Consider the following 18693-nt stretch of genomic DNA (forward strand, 5'->3'; position numbering starts at 1 on the left):
AGAGTTTGGGAACTAGTGGTGAGGTTACTTGCCACGTCATCATTTTTAGCCCCCAAAAAAAACTATTTTTTTTTCCTCATAACATCTAACTCAATGGGTACATTGCATTAATCAGTAAGATAAATCGACTTTAATCAGTCCAAATGGAAAAAAAAAAAATACATAGTTTCACGATTTACTTCAAATGTAATCAAAGTATAATCTTACAAAATTGGAAAAAAACAAAACAGTTTTGAGGTGGGTTTGGACTGTTTACGTGTCTTGTGAGTTGTGACTTGTACTCCATTTCTGTTCATGTGATGTACGCTTGAGAATTTGACGAATCATGTCTTCTTTGTAGATGATGTCTTCTTCAAGCAAGGAATCAAAGAGGAGGATGGGATGTCTCGAATAACTTTGTACCATCTCTTTGTTGTAGGCTTCTTTGTTTCCTGATCAGTACTTGTTATTTTATTTTCAGAGAGTGTTTCCACATCCAGCAGTAATTCCTTAAGACTTTCCATCTGTTTTTTAAAAAAAAATGTCACTACTACAAAAATTTATAAATATGAAGCTGTAAAAGTAAAACTGAGCTTATTCAATGTAGCTTACCATGATGTATCCAAAATCATATGGATCAAGCTCTTTCATGATCATTGCTGCATATTTATCAACCATGTTCTGTGTGGTGGATTGAGTGTTTGCGGATGCAGTAAGCCTTATAAACTGTGTGATCAACAACAAAAATAGAAAACATAACAAAGTTTACCAAATTTCCCAAAAACTTAAGAGAAAATTAGTCTACAAGCTTCCTTTTTACCTGTTTAACTTCTTCTTCTGATAGTCTACCATCACCATCCTTATCTGCCCTGCATTTCACAAACTCTATTGATTCAACTTTACAACTCAATCTCTGATCACTCAAGTAGATATTGTAGAGATAAATAAAACGAAAGACTTAGTTAAACAAACACCCTTACATGTCAAAGAACATCCTAAGCCTGGAGTCAAAGCATTGATCATTTATTTGACACCATAATTCCAATAGTTCACTTTTACTAACCCCCTCACATGATATATCTCTTTGACTTGCCAATGTGTAAAACAATCCCAAGGCAAATTCCTTCGAGTTTATACCTGCCATATTAATGTTTTTTTTTTTTGTAGACTAATATGATTAAATTTGCTTTTTAATAAGATGTATATAAACTATATATAGTTATGCAGTTTGATTTACCTAGGCATTCACCAAAATTTAACGGATCTAGCAATCCACCAGTTTTGGCAGTCATCTTATCAAACCGCCTCTCCACGGCGATCCAACCAGCATCGGTCATGCTGATGAACATTTTAAGACCTTTCAAGGCCTCTGACGAGTCAAACTTCGATCTTGATGGTTCATCGAGTGTACGACGATTCACCACAGACTTCTTCCTCGACCCTTGCTGCCTCCGTACCATCGGCTCTGCGTTCTCCTCAACGACCACGTTGTTTCCCTCAATGTCTAGCGTGATGGTCACGTACTCCGTTGCGTCCTCAGGGCTTTTCATTTCCGGATTTTGGTGGATCGGTGGTGACGATGGTCTGCTCATCGAATCTCTGTGGGGTATTAAGTCGTTGCTCCAGTCATCTCCCTCCGGGTTATAGTCGGTCACGTCAAAGCTCACTGGTCTCTCCATATCACGCTCTGCCTGAAAATTTTAGTTCCTTTTGGACAAGAAAATTAACCTGGGAATTGATGATTTCTTGGAATGTCTACAAAAACATGATTGTTTTGTTTTTTTCTTGCATTTCAAGTCAACGATTAACTTGTTGGGATAACAGAACTAGTCTTACGAAATTATATTTTTTTATATACTTAGTCTTTTGTTTTGGTCAAACACGAAAACTTGTCTTTTTTTTTTATTTTCTATACTGTTTTATGTAAAACGATATTCTATTAAATAACTGAATGGATACAACATTTATGAACCAGAAAAAGTCTAACAAAAACAAGAAACAGAATGAAAGTCTTACAAAACAAGAAACAGAATGAAGCTCATCAAACAAAAGTTGTGATTAGTTGGAGAATCAATTCGACTTTTCAAACATTTTTAAAAAGTCAAAATGTATAAACCATTTTCGAACATTATCTTCCTACCCTCAAATATTGGTTAGGCGGTATTGGTCGGCCCATTTGGCTATACGAACGGAGTGTAACATTGCAAGGTCTGTGATAGGCCTTTCTACTTCACGCCATCCATCGAAACACTCGTGGCTTGTGTATGGTTAGGTAGGTAGGTGTAATAATGTTTTAAGCATTTTCTCCACGAGAGTTTATAGTAGTGTTTCCAACGTGCCATAATCCGTATATTAGGCCTTGCACACAAAAAGATAAATAGATAAATAGATAAAAACCAAACCACCCAAGAGAACATGGTAGTTCTTTATTACACGATGATTAAAATCTCAGTAAACAAGAAATAGATGAAAGACTCGATGAGACATTACAACAAGAGAGCAGTGTCCTTATAACCGCGACCAATATTTTATTAAGAAACTTCAGTAATGCATAACATACACAACTGAAGTCAGATTTTGGTCCGAATAAGTCTGATGATGACTCAGGAAGAAGCAGCCTTGGCAGCCTCAAGTCTGGAACTAACAGCCTCCCAAGACACAAGATTGTTCATGAATGTCTTTATGTAATCCGGTCTGCGGTTCTGCTCATATACAAAAATATTACAACAATCAACAAAAGAAAGATACTGACAAAGAAACAAAAAATGACCGCTATGATGAAAATATTATTACCTGGAAGTCGAGATAGTATGCATGCTGTTTGTTGTTGCAAAAGGAAGAAAAGAAGAGATCAGCAACAATTTATAGGTCCCAAGGCAAATATTTTATATGGTATCGGTTATAAAAGTGTTTGTTTTACCTCCCAGACATCAATGGTAAGCAATGGCTGCAAGAAATAACAACCAAGATTAGATTTAAGGATTTGTAATCATTCGTTCAGTAATCTTTAATCAAGTGAAACTCTGTATTCAAGTTCATGGTTAAAGAAACTTACGAAAGAGCCAAGCACAAGGGGGTTCACAGCATTTGGAGTTTTCACTACTTTGAGTTTGTTGTCTGCGTCTGAAAGAGATATAAGACGAGTTAGGAACAAAATCAAAATAGTTATGTGAAGCTCTTTCATCTGACTCACTTGAAGGAAAAAAAAAAACTGAATCCATCAACTTACAAGCAAGCCAGGCCCAGCCAGCTCCAAACTGAGTGGCGGCAGCAGCATTGAACTCATCATAGAACTTCTCATAAGAAGTGAAATCTCTTTCAAGCAGAGCAAGAAGCTCTCCTGATGGTTTTCCTCCACCACCGGGTTTCATTGATTCCCAGAAGAACTCGTGGTTCCACGCCTATATACATCATTTGATCAGCTAAACAAATCACACACCTCTTTAAATTCAACTTTATTACCTGAGCAGCGTTGTTGAAAGGAGGGAGGAGGTCGCCGTTGTTGTAAGTGTTTTGGATGATATGCTCCAAGGGCTTGCCTTCGAGCTCGGATCCAAGAACCTGTTTCTTGAGGTTGTCCACATAAGCCCTGTGATGTTTTCCCCAGTGAAACTCCAGAGTTTGTTTGCTCATATGCGGCTCCAAAGCATCCTTAGTTTTCCAATATTATACCAACAACATTTCATCAATTTTACTCACACTCAAACATTAACACTACTAGGTACATTTTACAATAGGTCCACTAAGGAAGAAACACTAAGATCAGATCAACGAACAGTTTTATTGGTCACGAAGTCTTACAATATCTACGGTGATATTTTGATATAGCCGAAGCTAGGATAATACAAGGATCTTATTTAGTCTAGAAATATCTAAAATCAATGTTTTCTTAAATTCGTTGAAATTACAATGATCTACCGAAAATAAAGAACAAAAAAAAAACTCTTAATTTTTATTAATCAAATCATAAACTAAATACAAATTTAAACTCAATGGTTATATATATAATAAAACCAACAAAATCCTAATAAAAATAATTATCTAAATAATTAATAAACTAAATAATAAATATTTGAAAATATCCCAATATTTATCTGCATCATATTTGAACTAACACCAACCACACAACAATTTTGTTAAACACTTGTATGTTTGACTATGTCCTTGATTTAATTAGATGAGTTCATTTGTAACGCCTTTGACGAGGATAAAAATGTAATTTGATGGCTAGTGTGGGAATAACAAGTAATAGGGCTGGGCAAATAAACCGAACCCGATAACCCGAACCGAATCCGATCCGATAAAAATGAATCTGAACCGATCCGAACCCGATGTAAGTACCGAATGGATCTTGTTTTGTGGTATTTCGGGTTATGGGTATTATCCGAACCGAACCCGAATCTAAATGGATATCCGATAGAACCCGAAACATTCAAAACCTCGAAAAGATATTGTACCAAACATGATCTCAATTCCTAATATGTATCCAAAATACACTAAGAAATACTGAACATCTAAAATACTTATCTATTACATGAAAGTTGGTGGTTCTATTATATGAATGTTGGTGGTTCTATTACATGAAGGTTGATGGTTGAAGATGGCCGTTGAATCTTGAAGTATTTAGATATATGTTTTGTTTTCGTTAAAAAATGTTTATCATTTCATGAGAACTTGGTTTTTGTTTTATGCTTTTATTTATTTGGTTTTCTTTTTATCAGTAAATATGTTTACTTTTCGTTTGATTTTGAATGATCATGGTTGATGTTTCTTATTTTTGAATCGATTTTACCTAAGTTTTGGTTATAAAATAGGTTTGAATCACGTATTTTAAAACTGAAGAACCGATTTTACTCATGTTTTGGTTATAAAATAGGTAAAAATCAGGTACTTTTAAACCAAAAAATCGATTGGAACCCGAACCCGAATGTATATTGGGTTGTACCGGTTCTTTGAAGATTTACTAACCCCGACCCGAACCCGATAGAACCCGAACCGGTCCCGAACCGAACTTTCATATAATCCGAATGGGGCTGATTTTGATAAAACCGAAAAACCGAAACCCGATTGGATAAAACCGAAACCCGATTGGGACCCCGAATGCCCATGCCTAACAAGTAATAGTGTTATCACCTAATCATATAATCCCACCAACACAAAGTGACATTTGCACAAGACAATACCAAATGATTTGAAGAAACAGATAAAACTAAATCATACCAGAGGGTATGGAGGTGGCTTGAGGACGTAGTTTGCGGTTACAGCAGCTGAAGCAGCCATTTCTCTTTTGGGAATGAAGCTGCACATTTCAGACAACGTAACATCGAGATGTCCAGAAATTAGTCAATATCGTTACAAATCACAGAGACATAGATCGATATATACAAAACTAAATTAAAATGAAAGTTCTAGGAACAAAGAGTAAGAGATCAGCAAAACTTGAACAGGAAGCAACAAAGTGGATCAGAGATAGGGAATCAGACAGAACCTCTGGTTTCAAGGCAAGTGAGGAGACCACACGCCAGAGGTATCTGTGGTTTGGGTTTTATGTTTGAGGATGCCTTTTGATATGGCTTTGCATCGTACATGTGGCAGACTTGCAGTACGTAGCATTTGTACTATCATTATCTCTTTTGCAGTACAGTTTTTTTTTCCCTCACTTGGAGGCTCCTAGAGTCTCATTATGTCCTCATAATTGTATTAAAAATTAGTTTTAAAACTATTTTTTCAGCTTGTTATACTTTTGGTTTACTAACTCAATTATGAAAACAAAAATACAAAACATAAAACGTGTTTTATAATGATTCTGCAGCTCAGTTGGCTAAGACATTTGTATTTGCCAAAAAAAACTATAGTGAAAAAACTTCTAGATAAAAAAAAATAGTGAAGATATATCACATTTTTTTAAAAAAATAAAATATTTAAATTATTTTTAAAGATGTTTTTTCTTACCATTTGATCAAAAGTTTGTCTTGAGTTGTGTTGTTTCTATTTCTTTATTCACAACAATTTAAAATTTCGAAAATGGTATAAAAGTTAATTGTTTTCATGGTATGTAATAGCATACGTTAAAAAAAAATGAAAAAGCCGACATAAATATTTATTATGGACACTGGGCCACATATCCTCACTCAAAGCTCAATGAAATTACTTTCTCTCTTCTTGTTTTGGGTATGACCTTGAGGTGATATCACAAAGAGAAGGGCTTCTTGTACACATCAAATGCCTCGTTAGCGCTCAGTTGTGGTTCCTATATGAATGTCTTATCATCAATTTAAAACTTAATCTTTGACGAAAATTATTACTTTTACTTTAGTAAGTTAAAGTAATAATTAGAAGAAGAATAAAAATGAATGGATCACCTGAGTCTTTTGTGGGGCTTCCTCACCCGCAGATGGAGCAGCGCCTAAGATGAGCAAACCAAGAAGAGTATTGAGAAAATCGCTGTCCACTTCAACAAGCTCTCTACCTTTGTTTGTGTCGAAGATCTCATGAACTGTTGATCGCATCGCACTCAGTAAGCTCCCATAAGTAGTTCCCTGTCCACGTTCTATGGCTTGAATGAATGCATACGTCATTGCACCCGTCCACGCACTCCCCGACAATTGCTGCATTACACAACTTTATATTGTAGTTACATTTATATATAGAGTAATTAACTACACTATAAATTTGTTTCGGATTTAGAGATAAAATATGAGCCAAAATTCAGAAATATACAGGAGTGTCAACTGAGGTCTGGTCATCGTCGCATCCAGTGAAGGAGAAGACTTCACCGCCACTCGAACCTTTCCACATCCCTGATGGAGGCCGATGGTCTTCCCACTCGTACTTTCCGGGTCTACTCAATTAATGAAATCAAGGAACGATCACGAGACAAATAGTTAAGAACCTATATAAGAATTATACGGTCTCCACTTTTTTACGTTTGCATTTAGAAGCCATACTATGTATTTTTCACCTGTAATAGTGTTTGTTTGCTAGTTGGAGCGACAAAATAATAGTACCCAGTTATCTTTAAATAAAACTAGCTACAACCTCTAACGTCTTTATCATTCTGTTTTGTAAATATGAAACGCAACCACGAAATGAAAAAAAATGTAGTAGTTCATTTTTTTACATTCGTGTTTGAGTCTTCAATTAACAAGATTATGAGTAACCGTACCTCTCCATTCTACAAAGGTAGGGCAAGTCCATGACGGTGCCACTATGACAAGCGTCAATGATGGCATGGAGCTTGACTCCATAAGGGAGAGGACGTACGAGTGTAGCATTGATCTCGTCGTCTACAATGACACCTGAGGTCGCGTGGTCAACAGGAAGAAGAGTCTCATCGAAGCCATCCACCTCGTCTCCGTTGAGGTCCGCTTGGTTGTTTCCATGACCGGAGAAATGGAAGACTAGTGAATCTCCTGGTTTGCAGCCCAAAACCAGCCAATGCATTGCCATTGTTATATTGTTCCTCGTTGGCCATCTTAATGGATCCGCTTCTTCTTCTACAACACATTTATCACTTTCAACATTATTTTTACTCAAATTAGAGTTTTCTGTGTGGTTTTGATTTTACTCCCAAACGTTTTAAAAATGTTTTTTCTTAGTGCACTTCTTTACATATGTTTCAAACAGAACATTCTGAACTATAAACTGATTTGATCAATCATATGCCCTTCATGACCTATAGCTCGTTAAATCTTATCTGACCATATAATAAATCATTTTAGTTACTCCAAAAGCTCATTAGTAAAACAATATAATGAAAGTAAATAGTATTTATAGTTTGATTTGAAAACTAAACCAGAACACACCAAATAAAATTATACCATGAACTAGCTTCCAAAGATTTTGAAGTTTTAAATCAATAGATTCAGAACCAAGTGTTTTATACCACATAGAATTTAGTAGATAAAAAAAATTTGACTATAATTAGCCTTCGATAATAAGGAGATTAGCCACCAGAAATGGTCATATCAAGAAAACATGAAAGATGCAGAGGACATATAGTAATAATACCTGTGAGCATAAGAATGCAAGACTCGGGGAACTTGAAACGCTTCATCAACATGAACTTCATGCATTTAGCGTCATTGATGCACCCTTTCAACTCGTTCTCTGTATCCTTATAAGACACCCCGACGATCACCGCTCGCTTCTCTCCATGTACCGGCGGTGGAGGACCCGTCGGCGCGTGATTGTACGGAGACGGTGCCAAATGCGCGTGATTGAAAGAAGAGTGGCTTACAGGAGCTTGTGCCGGCGGAAAATGATTGAACGGAGACGGTGCAGGTGGAGCGTGACTAAACGGAGACGGTGCCGAAGGCACGTGACTAAAAGCAGATGGTGCCGATAATGAGTGACTTAAGGTTGGCGGCGGGTAGACGGACGGAGACGGCACCGGTGGGTATAGGGAAGAAGATGGTGGTGGAAAAGTAAATGAGTTGGAGAAAGGAAGAGGGCTCGCCGGAGCGTGAGATTGGTGGTGGGGCTCAGGAGCGACGAGAGTGAAGGCGTGGCAAATAGAGCAGCGAATCCTGGTGGCTCCGGGAGGGAGGTGAAGCGGCGTACGGCAGCTAGAGCAGTCCACCAGCAACAACATTCTCTGGATTTCCACCGTAATATTATTCCTAAAGTTGGTACTGGATCTTTCTGAAGCGGTGGCTAATCGTCAATAATCAATGGTGGTGGTCTTACAAGTTACAAGGACGCATTAGAAGAAGAAGATGATGCAAAATTGGCTGAGGAAGAAGAGACGACTTTAGGCTTATTGAGTCGTCGAGACTTGCCAAAACAATCATGCACCCCAAGTCAACTTATACAAACAATACTTACTAGCACAAATTAATTTGGCAAGTTGGGAAATTAATATGTTTTCATTGACCATAATACACAAAACATGCGCTCATCAACCTTGAATAATCTTCATCTCCTTTACAATAACATTCCTAAACTATTCAAACTTTTCCGAGTCATATATACTTGTTCCACCTAAATTTTTATTAAACCATGTATTTAACGCTTTTCGTGACAGTAGAACGAGATTTTTGGAGACCACATTTTTGAATATAACATAACAAACAATTATTATGGTAAAACTGAATATTACAGACTGAAATTCAGGAGACTGTTGTGGCAATGACGTAAATTACACTCCATATGATGCATCATCACTATAAATTTATAAATACCACCTGAACGAGACAAGACACAACATGTGATCTACAGAGTATTATTGTATTCTCATGAGATAACTCACTTTTTTATCTTCTCCAGAAACTGACTAGTCACTTAGCCATAGCATCGGATTGGATCGTTGCAACCTTTCTCAGCAGATTGACTGAGACCCATGCGACCACCTTTTGCCAGGTACTGCTGGTGGTAGTTTTCTGCTCTGTAGAATTTAGTGGCGGGAAGTATCTCAGTCACAATCTTCCTGTTCAAGATCTTCTGCTGTTTCTCCATTGCTTCACGAGCTAACTTCTCTTGCTCGTCTGTGTAGAAGTATATGCCCGATCTGTACCTCGTCCCCACATCATTCCCCTACTCAGTAAAAAAAAAAAGTCAGTATGGTATGTAAAGAACCGCAAAACAACAACACCAGACTCGTTCTCAAAATTTTTATCGGTATATTAAAAACATTATCAGGATTTTTTTTTTAATAACTCATTATCAGGATAAAGAGCAGACTCTATAGCAAAACCGAGAAGACAAAGAACATGTTCCGACATAACAAGTCTTCACAGAGCAAAAACAAACCAACAATACCAAATCAAAATATAATAAAAACCAAACAGCAAAACAACAGAGCTTATTGTCTGAGACCAAATCAACACGTGGGCTTATCGAAAGTCTAGATCTTTCGGGATAAAGCAATCACCTGGCGATTCAACGTGGTCGGATCATGACGCTTCCAGAAAACATCGAGCAAGCTCTCAAAGCTGACCTCTTTCGGATCGTACTGAACCCGAACAATCTCGTTATGTCCCGTCGTCTCCGAACAGACATCCTCGTAGCTCGGATTATCGACGAATCCATGGCTATACCCAACCTCCGTCTTCGTCACGCCTGGAACCCTCTGGTACGCCAATTCCGCTCCCCAGAAGCAACCGGCGCCGAATTGCGCGAATTGCTGACCTGGAGACGGAACATCGTCGTCGGGTCCTTGCGCGATTGCGGCGGAAGCCGGGTCGGGTTGGGGACGAGACCCGAATCCGAGCCTGGTGAAGAGGTTGTTCATCGGAGATTTATAGACGGAGATGGATCGAGCGGTTTTGGGGAAAGGGGAAGTGGGTTTGGCTCTTTTGGATAGAGAGAGTGCAGCTTTGGAGAGAGACTGGAGAGGTTTAGAGAGAGACGCGGCGGAGATTACCGGAGGAGAGGCGACGAGAGATAGCATTATCGAAGGGAAGGGAGAAAGAGTGACGTGGAGAAATAAGAAACCGTTAAGAGTCGGATATTTATCATATTAAAAGCCCAATGGGCCTGAACCCATTTAAACAAGACAGATAAATGGGCCGTGTGTTAAGTTAACAGAGTGTTAACGTTCGGTTTCAAATGCCAACGCCATAGGAACAAAACAAACGTGTCCTCAAGTAAACCCCTGCCGTTTACACCTCAATGGCTGCATGGTGAAGCCATTAACACGTGGCGTAGGATGCATGACGACGCCATTGACACCTGACTCTCTTCCCTTCTCTTCATATATCTCTAATCAATTCAACTACTCATTGTCATAGCTATTCGGAAAATACATACACATCCTTTTCTCTTCGATCTCTCTCAATTCACAAGAAGCAAAATGACGGATACAGCTAGAACCCATCACGATATCACAAGTCGAGATCAGTATCCCCGAGACCGAGACCAGTATTCTATGATCGGTCGAGACCGAGACAAGTATTCCATGATTGGCCGAGACCGAGACCAGTACAACATGTATGGTCGAGACTACTCCAAGTCTAGACAGATTGCTAAGGCTGTTACCGCAGTCACGGCCGGTGGGTCCCTTCTTGTCCTCTCCAGTCTCACCCTTGTCGGAACTGTCATTGCTCTGACTGTTGCGACTCCTCTGCTTGTTATCTTTAGTCCAATCCTTGTCCCTGCTCTCATCACCGTTGCATTGCTCATCACCGGCTTTCTCTCCTCTGGTGGCTTTGGCATTGCAGCTATAACCGTCTTCTCTTGGATCTACAAGTAAGTGGACATTTAAACATATATTTCAAGTTGTACAATATGTTTTAAGAAGCGGTAATTTATTAAATAAAACATAATGGTTGAATATAGCGACATGCCTTGTGAGGGGAAAAAAAGTACAAACCATAAAATTATACATAACCGACAAGTGGATTTTTAGATATTACATTAAAATGCCGTTTTACATCATCATTTTGGCTAGCTATACACAAGACTTGACTTAGCTAGCTTGATACGTACGTGTAGTATATGATGCATGCACGTGTGTGTGAATTGTGATGAATAGGTATGCAACGGGAGAGCACCCACAAGGGTCAGATAAACTGGACAGTGCAAGGATGAAGCTGGGAGGCAAAGTTCAGGATATGAAGGACAGAGCTCAGTACTATGGACAACAGCAAACAGGTGGGGAACACGACCGTGACCGTACCCGTGGAACCCAGCACACTACCTAAATTACGCCATGACTATTTTCATAGTCCAATAAGGCTGATGTCGGGAGTCCAGTTTATGAGCAATAAGGTGTTTAGAATTTGATCAATGTTTATAATAAAAGGGGGAAGATGATATCACAGTCTTTTTTTCTTTTTGGCTTTTGTTAAATTTGTGTGTTTCTATTTGTAAACCTTCTGTATATGTTGTACTTCTTTCCCTTTTTAAGTGGTATCGTCTATATGGTAAAACGTTATGTTTGGTCTTTCCTTTTCTCTGTTTAGGATAAAAAGACTGCATGTTTTATCTTTAGTTATATTATGTTGAGTAAATGAACTTTCATAGATCTGGTTCCGTAGAGTAGACTAGCAGCCGAGCTGAGCTGAACTGAACAGCTGGCAATGTGAACACTGGATGCAAGATCAGATGTGAAGATCTCTAATATGGTGGTGGGATTGAACATATCGTGTCTATATTTTTGTTGGCATTAAGCTCTTAACATAGATATAACTGATGCAGTCATTGGTTCATACACATATATAGTAAGGAATTACAATGGCAACCCAAACTTCAAAAACAGTAGGCCACCTGAATTGCCTTATCGAATAAGAGTTTGTTTCCCCCCACTTCATGGGATGTAATACATGGGATTTGGGAGTTTGAATGAACGTTGAGACATGGCAGAACCCAACAAATCACTCCATTGATCACCTGAATTGCCTCTGATCCTATACCCTTCTTTCACCATCTCATCCCTCTTCTCTGACTTGAATATGGTCGCCGTTTTGTGGTCATCATCCAACGACCTGGTTGCATACATCACCAAATAAAAGCGTTAAGCATCCAAATCCAATGCTAAATAATAATGACGAGAGCAACATTGTATTAGAGGAAAATACATTGACTCAAGAAAGCTGCCTACCTCAGAATAAGCTCGTCCCAGTTATTGAAGCCGGCATTGATCAGGTTCTCGATCGTGATAACCCTGTGGTTCTCTCTTCGCCCTGTAAGCAGGATGACTTTGTACCCCAAATCTTTAACCTTCTCATAAAGCTTCAAGCTTGGTGCTATTGCAGGTGCAGCTCCTTTCTCCACCCACTTATCAAACTTCGTATGATCAAAAACTTCCAACCTTCAAAATTTCCAAAAACAGACATAGATTCATATCTGAAACATTTACGGTTATATCATAGATCCTGTCCTGAAGTTTCCAGACAAGCAAACAAAGTATATGACAAAAAAATACAATTTTTTTATTGTAAAGGAAGAAACTTTCAGACAAAACATTTTACCCACAACCGTGTTCCAAATAATAAGGAAGATTCGACAAGAGAGTCTCGTCAATATCGAAGATCCAAGTATCCTTCCCATCGTCACCGCTAAACCCAAAGCTGCTCGCGTACACGTTAGCCTCTTCCGAGACCCTCTCCAAATCGACGACGTAGCCTCTACCCATCAGGTAATCTTTCACGTAGCCGGCGCATTCCGCCGGAATCGTCTTCCACGGCGCGAGATTGTTCGTCTCCGCCGCGAATCTCCAGCTCGTGCAATTCACATTGACGTTATCGTCGTCGACGGCGCTCTTGAGCTCGTGTGTGTCGAAGATCAACGGTCGCGGAAGGACGTACGAGGTGGCGTTTTCGTTTGAAAACGCGAGAGAGAACAAGGACAAGACAAGAAGAAGACTCACAAGCATCCGCATCGTGTAATGCCGGAAACAAAAAGATGTGATTTTGATCAAATGGGTATCAAGAATATTCAAAAGGGTCTTCAAGAATCTGATAAAGTTCCACGATGGTGAAAGGAATCAGGACTTAAAGCGAAATCAGAAGAAAAATGGAGAGGAGAAGAGTTTCATTTTCCCAATCAAGAAGATAGAATGGAATAAAGAAACCCTAGAAACAGCAAACTTTTCCCTCAAGTCCTGTTTTTTTTTTTTTTTGTCAATGGAGGAGGAATCTGAGACAGAAAGCTACTGTTTCTTTTTGGGTAATGAAGAAGACAAGATCCTTTGTTCTGTAATGGCCATAAATAAATATAGATAACAAAAAAAAAGGCGTGTGGTTTCGGTTTTTAATCTGTGACAATTAATTATAAGTTCGGTTTATCTTTAGAATCACAAAACAAAAGTTCGCTTCGAAAGAACGGAACAGGAAGAATACACAGTGGGACGTCTTGCCGTTTATACACCAAAAAAACGCTACACAGTTTTGGTTTTACTTTAGTCTAGACCTCCACTCCATGATGGCTGTGTAAAGAGTATAGTTGGGCAGAAGGTTCTTGCTAAGTAACGGTGAATCAGTCATCGGCGATGTGTTGTGCTCCTCAAACCACTCCTCTATCGCACGACGGTCATATGTGTATCCATCAGCCGCAACGCATGGCTCGTTCATTACGTCCTGCATTGAATAAACAAGCTCTCACATTTTAGTATTCTCATCTAACCACTTACTTGACTTGCAAGTAACCAATGACATAAAGAACAAGGTTTATATAAGAGTTACCTTAAGTAAGGGGCAGAGGAAATGAAACGGAGGTTGAGTCGGCACACTGGAAATCGAATTCCTTGCCTTCTCAGCTACTTTCTTTAGGCTCTCAAGCGCCGGAAGAATCTGATCTCTTAAGTCAGGCCTATCTTTCCCACGCAGCTCTGTGCAACATAGAGCCAATGAGGTCAGTTCCCTGGTCTCTTCAACTGGCCAGTTACCTGCTTTCTGATCCAAGATCTTGAGAAACTCATCGTTACTATCCATTGCACTCTCAACTAAGTGTGTCAATGCCATAGGCGGTTTTGCTGTGAGGAGCTGAAGAACTATCATTCCAAATGAATAAACATCTGATTTAGATGATATCATTCCCGTGCGTTGATACTCTGGATCCATGTAACTCAACGTTCCCACAGGGCTTGTTTGTTTGTATATAGTGAATTTAGTTGATAAAGGGTCGACTTGAACCATCGTTGAGAGTCCAACGTCTCCCACTTTGCTGACAAAGTTGTGATCAAGTAAGATGTTTGCCGGTTTTAGATCACGGTGAATGATCGGTTTAGGTTTCGATTTGTGGAGGAAGACAAGAGCTGCAGCTACTTCCCATGCGATCCTAACCCGCTCAAACCACGGGAGTGGTGGACTGTTGTTGACTTGGAATAGTCTGTCCTCCAAGCTACCGTTTTCCATGTACTCATAAACTAAAGCTCCTTGCTCAGGGCATGCTCCCAGAAGGAGTACCAAGTGAGGGTGCCGAATCTTACTCAAGATTTCGAGCTGCAAAGTAAAATGAAGCTTCTTAAAAAAAAGAAGTTCCGAAACCGAACCAAAATTTCAAGCCTAGTTAACCACATATATAGGCGAATTCCGGTGAGTTAAGCAACCCGGATTCAAAATAACCCCACGCACTAAATAGCCACGCAGATATAAGGCCATTCTTTAGGCTTCATTTGAATATCCGGAGAGAGGGTCTATCCCTAAACTACATCTCCTCTTGGATAACTAGTCCAGACCTTCAATAGGCCCGGGATACTCATAGATTAATAAAAAATAAGTGTTCAAGTCTAGTCCATACCTCTTGTTGGAACTGTTTGGAGAGACCATTTTCAGCGGAGTGCAGAACTTTGACAGCTGCGGTTGTATGATGCATATTACACTTGTAAACAGATCCATAAGCTCCCATTCCAATCTTCAACTCTTCTGAGAACGATGAAGTGGCAGCCACAATTTCTTCCCAAGTGAAGTGCTGATATTGCAGCCGCGGAGAGCCAAGAGTGTCTTCAAGCTTCTCTTTCTCTTTAGCATCACGAGCAGCTTTCCTCTCAGCTTCTCTTCTCTGAGCAATCTCTCTCTCTGCTCTTTCTCTCATGTTCTCTGCATCTCTCTTCGCCTTTTCAAAGTTCTGCTTCTCCTTTTCTGCTAATTCTCGAGCTTCATACTCCTTTAGCTTTAGCTCTTCAAGCTTTATGGCTTCTTCTAACCGACGTTGGTTAAGCTCACCAAGCTGAAACGTTGTCAAGATGCATTGAAAAAACAAACTAATAGGTTCATTGCCAAGTTATATAAGACTATGCGGCCTTTACCTTTCGAGAAGCATCAAAGGTTTCGGTTTGGGCAGCAGTATACATTTCTTGAACATGTCTAAGCTCAGCTCTCAACTTCTCAACCTCAAAGCTTAGGTTTACCTAAACAAACAACCTTACACTATTATTTCATTTACAAGAAAATACAATTTAAAACTCCATTTTAGTATACCTGGTTATCTGTATAAGAATGTTCACTTAGATTATCAGACATGTTGGAAGCTTGTTGAGAAGCCCTAGAGTGAGTGGTATCAATCACCATGCCTGTCCAACTAAATTTACCACCCGCATTCGCATATTCACGGTTGCTAGATGAAGAACTCATAGCGTCTTTTCTCTCCTCATAATCTCTAAGCCGTGGAGTCCAACGTGATGTAGTATCTGTGCTGCTTCTATTGATACTCGAAACATCTTTAGCTTCCTCTGCATCCATAGACATGCACCTGGTGTCATCCGAGCCAACAGAACTCGTGTCCATTGGAACTGATGCTTGTCTACCAATTGCCGGGACATGTTGAAATCTCCTGACCGGAAGGGACAGAGCACGAGATTGAGATTGAGAGTCAAGTGCGCTTGAAACTCCATCTGTTGATTCTAGAAGAGAAATGAGGTATAAAAGTTAGACCTACCCACTATGTATGGTAGCATATTTATACAAAATAGCAATGTTCAAGAAATCGCTAGCTAGACGGTAGCTAAGCGTTTTATAGAAAATTACTGTTTAGGGAGATGTCTAGACCGATTTTTTGAATGCTTAGATCGATTTTTTTATAAGATCGTTTCATTCAGCAACTAGGTGCGGCTTAAACCGATTTTTAGAACAGTGCAAAATACATTGATGAGTCATGTACCTGAGTTGGGACCAGAAGAACCACTGGAGGAATCAGTTCTTTCACTACCATCATCTCTTATAGTTGCATTGCCGTCTGAGTCTGATGGCCGGACGCATGACAATTTTCCTTTTGAAACAACATAGACTGTACAAAAGTTCGGCACCAAAGCTGATATCGCCGAGCACATATCAGCTTTCCTGAATTTTTCAAAGCAGATTCATTGGGACAAGAAACCAAAACAATAAAAGGTTCAAGGCTAGCAGCTCATCTGTGTGTAGTGTACCTTGAGAAAAAGCTACGGGATGAGCCTCCAATGACAAGTCTCTCTATTGAATTCCGAGAAACCACTTCAGCTATAGCGGCTGCCACATTATCTGACTCGATCACATGAACTTCTACAGCAACCTTTCTCCGCTCGAACATTTTCTTATAAGGTTTAAGAACTTCTTCAGCCTGCCACAGCACTTCCTGTCTATATGCAGCTACTACATCATCTCGAACCTCGGATATAGGGATTGTATTTCCCACTTGAGAATAAGCAACAAAGGAACATCAGAGTTTTGTCAGTTACAATAGTCTTTAAGTTTCACAAATAAACAGAAACATGAGTCTTAGTTGGAGCTTTACTTGGTGTAGGTACAGAAGTAATCCTTGGATGGATGTGAAGTAGCTTGAAGCCAACATTGGCTTCAGGAGCAAATTTTTCAAGCGCCCATGTAACAACATTTTTGTTTTTCCTGCTCTCACTAAGAGCCACGAAGACGGTATGAGATGGAGGAGGAAAAGTTGGAGGAGGAGGAGGAAGGGCAAGAGTGTCTGGTGATCTACTCATAGTCTTTCTTGTTTTCTTCGTTTTGCTTTTACCCTACACACTCAAACCATTTCAGACACAGCAAAACAATGTCTTTAAAAGAGAACTTCTTCCTAAAAGTAGAGACAAAACAAGAAACAAATAGACATGGCCAGCCCTAAGATTTAAGGTTCTATAGGAATTTTTTAAAAGATTTCAACTAAAACAATTTTCGTTATAAACTTGGAGGCCTAAAATATTTTTTCTTAGCACAATGCTATTAACCAAGTCGATCTTCAAGGTAATAGATTTGAACCCTTAATAGTAACTAAAGTGTAAAGCAAGTAACCCAGAATTTGAATCTACCTGGTAGGAAGAGACTTAAGTCAAACCCAAGACAGAACAGGAGAGAAGAGGAACGTTATGCTTCTATTTCAGAAAAGCATTTAATGACAGAAAGAGCAGCCGAAGAAGAAGAAGACCCACGTTCGTGCTGCTAATCTCAGATACAATCAATGGCTTCTTATAATCACAGAATCTTATGAAGATATCAAAACAATTATTACAAAAAATAAGAAAATGAGACAACTTGCTCGTGTTATTATATCGTCAAAGGATCACTCCTGGTATATACTCTTTTGGTTCTCGACAGAATTTTCATTCATTATCGTAGTGACAGAAGGGAGTGTGTAATGAAAGAATGAAGTATTCTCTATTGTTATTATTTTAATCATGTTTATCTCCTAACTCCTATTTATTCGATGATAGTATTAATTAATTATTACATTTCTCAACGCTATTATTAAAAAACTTACGTTTGCTCTTAGTTGCAGGCATGACCTTTGCTTTCCTCACGTCTATATGTCTCCCCTTTATAAAAAATTTATGTTATCAGTTTTTTTGTCAACTATATTATCAATCTTATATAATACAGTAAGATTTTAGATTTACGATTTTGAGTGTTAATATTATTACTAGGATAAGACATGCGCCTTGTGCATGATAAATTTATATGAAAATTATTTAAGAAATATCGTATAGAAAATAAAATTTATATTATTGATCGAATTAATATTTTGGCTCTTAAACAATTTTTTAAAAACTTTTTTTGCTAATTACATAATTTATTTACTAATGAACGGATCCAATTTTTAAAATATTTTAGGTCAAAAAATTATTTATCGCATAAAAACCTAACGTTTAGGCCGAAGAATTTCATGTCTACTATTTGGTTACAACGAAACTACGACAGCTCGGTTTTATATCATGATTTAGCAATTTAAAAATTAATTATGGTTATGATAAGTTTATGTTCACGTGCCAATCCGATCTATCTTCGATATTTTTTTTTGTGTCATTTTGGTTATAAATATTAATTTTTAAGTTTATTCTCATTTCTTTAT

The 18693-nt window shown here is 38.7% G+C and overlaps 7 protein-coding genes across 7 annotated transcripts; 1 reads left to right on the forward strand and 6 right to left on the reverse strand.

The window, feature by feature from the left end:
* Positions 1–95: 95 nt before the first annotated feature.
* Positions 96–2114, reverse strand: LOC111214248 (respiratory burst oxidase homolog protein C-like). Its single transcript, XM_022716762.2, has 5 exons — positions 1217–2114; positions 960–1116; positions 800–848; positions 592–705; positions 96–503 (listed from the first exon to the last, which is right to left on the reverse strand). The coding sequence occupies exons 1-5, from the start codon at positions 1656–1658 to the stop codon at positions 324–326; spliced, it is 942 nt and encodes a 313-aa protein (XP_022572483.1). The 5' UTR covers positions 1659–2114; the 3' UTR covers positions 96–323.
* Positions 2115–2349: 235 nt separating this feature from the next.
* Positions 2350–5636, reverse strand: LOC106442544 (superoxide dismutase [Fe] 1, chloroplastic). Its single transcript, XM_013884219.3, has 8 exons — positions 5468–5636; positions 5200–5278; positions 3442–3630; positions 3209–3380; positions 3035–3102; positions 2900–2926; positions 2773–2796; positions 2350–2681 (listed from the first exon to the last, which is right to left on the reverse strand). The coding sequence occupies exons 2-8, from the start codon at positions 5257–5259 to the stop codon at positions 2583–2585; spliced, it is 639 nt and encodes a 212-aa protein (XP_013739673.1). The 5' UTR covers positions 5260–5278; positions 5468–5636; the 3' UTR covers positions 2350–2582.
* A 352-nt stretch (positions 5637–5988) lies between these two features.
* On the reverse strand, positions 5989–8806 carry LOC106442563 (metacaspase-2). The gene is made up of 5 exons (XM_013884235.3): positions 7990–8806; positions 7145–7475; positions 6700–6820; positions 6342–6587; positions 5989–6229 (listed from the first exon to the last, which is right to left on the reverse strand). Exons 1-5 carry the CDS (start codon positions 8570–8572, stop codon positions 6170–6172), a joined length of 1341 nt encoding a protein of 446 aa, XP_013739689.2. The 5' UTR covers positions 8573–8806; the 3' UTR covers positions 5989–6169.
* Positions 8807–9014: 208 nt separating this feature from the next.
* LOC106442570 (peptide methionine sulfoxide reductase) lies at positions 9015–10369 on the reverse strand. The gene is given in 2 exon segments (NM_001315855.1): positions 9015–9513; positions 9851–10369. Coding segments are annotated over 2 exon segments (771 nt in total). The 3' UTR covers positions 9015–9261.
* Positions 10370–10689: 320 nt separating this feature from the next.
* Positions 10690–11863, forward strand: LOC106442597 (major oleosin NAP-II-like). Its single transcript, XM_013884265.3, has 2 exons — positions 10690–11166; positions 11453–11863. The coding sequence occupies exons 1-2, from the start codon at positions 10772–10774 to the stop codon at positions 11619–11621; spliced, it is 564 nt and encodes a 187-aa protein (XP_013739719.1). The 5' UTR covers positions 10690–10771; the 3' UTR covers positions 11622–11863.
* A 236-nt stretch (positions 11864–12099) lies between these two features.
* On the reverse strand, positions 12100–13606 carry LOC106442587 (acid phosphatase 1-like). The gene is made up of 3 exons (XM_013884258.3): positions 12891–13606; positions 12521–12730; positions 12100–12404 (listed from the first exon to the last, which is right to left on the reverse strand). The coding sequence occupies exons 1-3, from the start codon at positions 13298–13300 to the stop codon at positions 12227–12229; spliced, it is 798 nt and encodes a 265-aa protein (XP_013739712.2). The 5' UTR covers positions 13301–13606; the 3' UTR covers positions 12100–12226.
* A 33-nt stretch (positions 13607–13639) lies between these two features.
* LOC106442577 (U-box domain-containing protein 35) lies at positions 13640–18380 on the reverse strand. The gene is made up of 8 exons (XM_022692668.2): positions 17128–18380; positions 16784–17027; positions 16519–16697; positions 15840–16261; positions 15668–15769; positions 15160–15588; positions 14103–14861; positions 13640–13997 (listed from the first exon to the last, which is right to left on the reverse strand). The coding sequence occupies exons 1-8, from the start codon at positions 17330–17332 to the stop codon at positions 13815–13817; spliced, it is 2523 nt and encodes an 840-aa protein (XP_022548389.2). The 5' UTR covers positions 17333–18380; the 3' UTR covers positions 13640–13814.
* Positions 18381–18693: the final 313 nt, after the last annotated feature.

The sequence above is a fragment of the Brassica napus genome, chromosome A1 (genome assembly GCF_020379485.1).
Source record: "Brassica napus cultivar Da-Ae chromosome A1, Da-Ae, whole genome shotgun sequence".
NCBI classification, from domain to species: Eukaryota; Viridiplantae; Streptophyta; class Magnoliopsida; order Brassicales; family Brassicaceae; genus Brassica; species Brassica napus.

Coding starts and splice junctions, on each gene's coding strand:
- LOC111214248 (XM_022716762.2), bottom strand. CDS start 1,658: ATGGAGAGACCAGTGAGCTTTGACGTGACCGACTATAACCCGGAGGGA. Junction 1,117..1,216: donor AAATTTTGGTGAATGCCTAG/GTAAATCAAACT, acceptor TTAATATGGCAG/GTATAAACTCGAAGGAATTT. Junction 706..799: donor CAGAAGAAGAAGTTAAACAG/GTAAAAAGGAAG, acceptor TTGATCACACAG/TTTATAAGGCTTACTGCATC.
- LOC106442544 (XM_013884219.3), bottom strand. CDS start 5,259: ATGGCTGCTTCAGCTGCTGTAACCGCAAACTACGTCCTCAAGCCACCT. Junction 3,631..5,199: donor AGCCACCTCCATACCCTCTG/GTATGATTTAGT, acceptor TGGAAAACTAAG/GATGCTTTGGAGCCGCATAT. Junction 2,682..2,772: donor CATACTATCTCGACTTCCAG/GTAATAATATTT, acceptor GTATATGAGCAG/AACCGCAGACCGGATTACAT.
- LOC106442563 (XM_013884235.3), bottom strand. CDS start 8,572: ATGTTGTTGCTGGTGGACTGCTCTAGCTGCCGTACGCCGCTTCACCTC. Junction 7,476..7,989: donor TTGCATTCTTATGCTCACAG/GTATTATTACTA, acceptor AATGTGTTGTAG/AAGAAGAAGCGGATCCATTA. Junction 6,821..7,144: donor TACCTTTGTAGAATGGAGAG/GTACGGTTACTC, acceptor TTAATTGAGTAG/ACCCGGAAAGTACGAGTGGG.
- LOC106442597 (XM_013884265.3), top strand. CDS start 10,772: ATGACGGATACAGCTAGAACCCATCACGATATCACAAGTCGAGATCAG. Junction 11,167..11,452: donor GTCTTCTCTTGGATCTACAA/GTAAGTGGACAT, acceptor TGTGATGAATAG/GTATGCAACGGGAGAGCACC.
- LOC106442587 (XM_013884258.3), bottom strand. CDS start 13,300: ATGCGGATGCTTGTGAGTCTTCTTCTTGTCTTGTCCTTGTTCTCTCTC. Junction 12,731..12,890: donor TATTTGGAACACGGTTGTGG/GTAAAATGTTTT, acceptor GAAATTTTGAAG/GTTGGAAGTTTTTGATCATA. Junction 12,405..12,520: donor TGGGACGAGCTTATTCTGAG/GTAGGCAGCTTT, acceptor GTATGCAACCAG/GTCGTTGGATGATGACCACA.
- LOC106442577 (XM_022692668.2), bottom strand. CDS start 17,332: ATGAGTAGATCACCAGACACTCTTGCCCTTCCTCCTCCTCCTCCAACT. Junction 16,262..16,518: donor TTCTTCTGGTCCCAACTCAG/GTACATGACTCA, acceptor TTTCTCTTCTAG/AATCAACAGATGGAGTTTCA. Junction 15,589..15,667: donor CCTTTGATGCTTCTCGAAAG/GTAAAGGCCGCA, acceptor ACAACGTTTCAG/CTTGGTGAGCTTAACCAACG.